Below are 4,261 nucleotides of genomic sequence, written 5' to 3' on the forward strand. Positions count from 1 at the left end.
ATCAAGTAAATTTTTAATTGATTGATTATTTAGGAATGCTAATTTGCCTCTATGAATAAGCTAGTAGCAATAGGCTATTTACTCTGATAGTTTGGTGTGTAATTAAGAAAGATCAACTTCTTATTTCTTGGAGGGGAAAACAAAAATAGCAAGAATTGGAAAATGAGCTTATGTCTATGGAAAAGTTGGCAAAATCTTATTTAAATTAAAGCAGCAAAATTGATCCAGTACATGTAATGTTATATTAACCCAATTAAGGCAATGTTGGTTTGACATTTATTTCTTCTTATGACTTGGCCCAAAATAGACTTTGAAGATACCACATAATAAACTTTGAAGATACCAATAATGCCAGAAACTTGATTGCAAAATACACATGCAATGTTTGACAGATACAATTGAGAGGAACACCAGACCACAAAGTGGTTGATAAACAACCTAGGTTTCAAACTACAGCAGTATGGTTTCTAATCACATTCCTCCAATTACACCCAACAAATATTCACCTATCCCTGCATAGAGATAGAGGATGCTTTAGGGGCTAGGTCAAAGAATGTGGAAAGTGCTTATTTATTTGGCTAAGATTACCTAACTACAATTATGACTAATGCATGTCAGACAAAGGGAATTATTCAATGATGCTTTTATATTTCATGGGGACAATAAAGCATAAAGAAATTTAAAAATATTTCTAGGTTAATGAAGTCATAATAATTGTTTAGATATATTTATTACACTGTCTCTTGTGACTACATTTTTAAAAGCTATTTTTCTCTTTAACTGTCCTTACACTAAAGGAATATGTTTTTGCACATCTTTTGACCAATCTCCATCTTTCTAGTAAATTTTTGTGTGATGTATGTTAAAGGTTTTTTTTTATATTTTAAATCTATTATAATTCCATTTGCAGTCTGCTTAACTGGGATTCCTCTTTTTCAAAGCTTCAATTAAAAGTTTTCATCTTCACTGGGGAATTCATTCCCATGTGGTTATTCAGCAGAGTATATAGTGACTGCATCAAAAAATGCATTTTATTTCACTTGACATATCTTTACACTCAATATTCTTTTATTTGACAAACTTTGGGTGGAACTATTTTCTGAAATAGTTGAAAATTAAGACATCTCAAGTTGTTTGAGAAGGCAAACATGCCATATATATATACACACATTGATAGTAGGCTCTTGTGGTTACTGAATACTAAGGACATAAGAAAGGAACTTACATGGGTATGGACCTCAGAACTCAAGTTTTTCAAACAATATTAACTTTCCATAGAACACTGCCACACATACGTTACCAGTTGTTTTCTCCAACAATTGAAAATAGGCTGCAGAATTCTGAATTCAGCATTATAACAGTCTTTGACAGTAGGATGAAATGGACAGAATTGAAAGTTCAAAAGCATCAACTCCAACTACAAGAAAGCAACATTACTGGAGTTTACTTCATATTCCTCTGCTAGACAAATGCTTTTTTCAACTTGCTGTTTCAAACTGTAGATCTCTCACTTGTGGCCAACATCCATGAGTATTTACTGGGTTAAAAAGTTCTGGGTATACCATTGATGGAAACTTGTAGGGACAATTGGCAGTGATGTCATAGACCTGTAGGGAAACTTCTAGAAGTTATATTTAGTCATACCAGAGACTAAACGGGAAAGATGCTTACTAAGTGAGGTGGGATCCAACAGGAGTGTAGTAGAGAATGCAATAATTTATGAATTACTTTTTTCTGAGGTAGCTCAACAGAACAACACTTAATGAGGAAGACAAAGGCTTAACTATCCAGTAAATTTGTCATTCTTGATGATTAATTACTTGAAGATTGATAAGTTTGAATTCTACCAGTCTTAGAAATGGAAGAAAGTGATGAATCTGATCACCCTATCTCAGCAGGGAGGCAAGAAATTTGAAAGAGAAGATGACCCAGCCAACCAATGGTAGATAAATCCCAGCAGACTGAAGTGACAGAGAAAAAGAAACACTTGTCTATACCACAATCATCTGGCCCCAAAGGTACCCTTAGTATTGGTAATATTCCTGGAAGCAGATTCAACTATGAATGTCATAGAGTATCTTCTCAACTTCAGCAAACTTGGACAAAGAGAAAGCGTGTACATGATATGACTGATAAATCTCTGCAGACAGAAACTACTGCAGAAGAGAAAAAAGAAGAAATCAAGTCAGTTTGTGAAACAGTGGTACCTGAAGAAAAGCCAGCTGCTATTGGAGAAGCAGCCTGCGAATTTCCAGAGAGTGTTCAGGAAGTAGAAATTCCACCAAGCAGACACTCAGTTCAACTCAAAACAGACAGATCTCAGCAGACCAGTTGTACTGGAGACTGGACAATGATGAACATTCCTTAAAAAGAAAAAGTAGGGCTTCCCTGGTGGTGCAGTGTTTGGAAATCTACCTGCCAATGCAGGGGACATGGGTTTGAGCCCTGGTCTGGGAAGATCCCACATGCCACAGAGCAGCTAAGCCCGTGGGCCACAACTACTGAGCCTGCGCTCTGGAGCCTGTGAGCCACAACTACTGAGCCCATGTGCCACAACTACTGAGGCCCGCGTACCTAGAGCCCATGCTCAGCAACGCGAGAAGCCACCACAATGAGAGGCCCGCACACCATAACAAAGAGTAGCCCCCACTCGCTGCAACTAGAGAAATCCCGCTCACAGTAACAACAACAACAAAAAACACCCAACTCAGCCAAAAATGAATAAATAAATAAATAAATAGATAAATAAATAAAATTTTTAGAAAATCAAGCTTCACAGCACATAAAAAAAAGAAAAAAAAGAAAAAGTAGACAAGGAAGAGCAGACAAACTTTAGTGAATCAGAAATAGTGGTTACTGGCTGGCCAAGTAATCTGTTTTCAAAGTCAAAGGAAGGTGCACAGAAACGCAATCCTCAGGGAAGAGTTTTGTTTCTGAACATCCTGAATTTCAACCCACAACAAGTAACAATGAAGAAATTAGGCAGCAAAGTATTAACAGAGCTTTATCTATTCCACCAACCAAAAAAGATGCTCCAGTACTTTTAGAAGATGGGAAAGATGTTCCAGCTGAAGTACAGCCTCCTGCTGCAGAAGAGAGTTCTGCTGAAGTACAACTTCCACTAGCTGAGGAGATTACTGCAGAAGAGGTTTCTGCTGAAGTTCAGCCTCCAGCAGCTGAAGAGCCTCCTGTTGAAGTACAGCCTTCGCCAGCAGAAGAGGCTCCTGGAGATGAGACTCCTGCTAAAGTGGAGCCCACCTCAGCTGAAGAGACTCTTATAAAAGAGCCTCCTGCTGAAGTTCAGCCTCCAGCAACTGAAGATGCTCCTACACAAGAGGTTCCAGAACTCCCAATTTCACCAGCTGTGGAGTCCCCTGCAGAAGAGGCCCCAGATGAAGTTGAGTCTCCTCCAGCTGAGGTGGCCCCTGCTGAGCTTCAATCTCTACCAGCTGAGGACACCCCTGCAGAAGAGGCCTCCACCAAAGTTCAGCCTCCACCAGCTGAGAAGACCCTTGCAGAAGAGGCTGCAGCTGAACTTCAACTTCTGCCAGCAGAGGAGGCTTCTGCAGAGGAGGCCCCTGCTGAATTTCAGCTTCCATCAACTGAAGAAACTACTTCGGAAATGTTCTCTGTTGACAAACAGTCTTCACTAGCTGAAGAGTCCTTTATTACACAAATCTCTGTAAAATAAACCTCTGCTGAAGTTCTGCTTCCACCATCTGAGCAAACACCTGCAGATGAAGCTCTGGTAGAGAATGTGTCTATGGTTTATCAGTCTCCCCAGGCAGCGGACGTCCTGGTGGTAAAATTAGGATCAGGGGTTTTGGAAGATAAGCCAAAATCTGAAGAGCCTTTAGAATGGTATACAATTCCTGAAGATTCATCTGATACCAAGAATGAAGAGGTTTCTATTAAAATAAAGGGTGTCATCCATATAGAACTGGAATAGGGGCCTCCTCCTCAGCTGTAGTCAGGTCTTAACTAAGCTAGCAAATCAAGACAGGCGGCTCTGGGAAGTACATACTTTAGAAAAGGGTAGGTGCTTGCAGGTAGTTTTGTGAAGAGGGAAGTGAAAGGAAATCCTAAGATGTGGACTGCAGTTTGGAAAATGAGCAATAACAACTAGTGATTTAAAATTACTGTGCTATTTTTATTCAAATCGAAAGTGTATAAAATATTTTGAAATGAAGTAAGTTTATAATTGAAATAATTAAAATGTACTTTCTACACTAAACCCTGTTGACAAGGGTAAAATATTCTC

At 39.0% G+C, this 4,261-nt stretch overlaps 1 protein-coding gene across 1 annotated transcript; it reads left to right on the top strand.

Annotated features, from left to right (window-relative positions):
- Window positions 1–1,939: 1,939 nt before the first annotated feature.
- Window positions 1,940–3,949, top strand: FSCB (fibrous sheath CABYR binding protein). Its single transcript, XM_059058966.1, is given in 3 exon segments — window positions 1,940–2,364; window positions 2,795–2,904; window positions 2,907–3,949. Coding segments are annotated over 3 exon segments (1,578 nt in total).
- The last annotated feature ends 312 nt before the right edge of the window (window positions 3,950–4,261 follow it).

This window comes from Kogia breviceps, chromosome 3 (assembly GCF_026419965.1).
Source record: "Kogia breviceps isolate mKogBre1 chromosome 3, mKogBre1 haplotype 1, whole genome shotgun sequence".
Classification (NCBI taxonomy): domain Eukaryota; kingdom Metazoa; phylum Chordata; class Mammalia; order Artiodactyla; family Physeteridae; genus Kogia; species Kogia breviceps.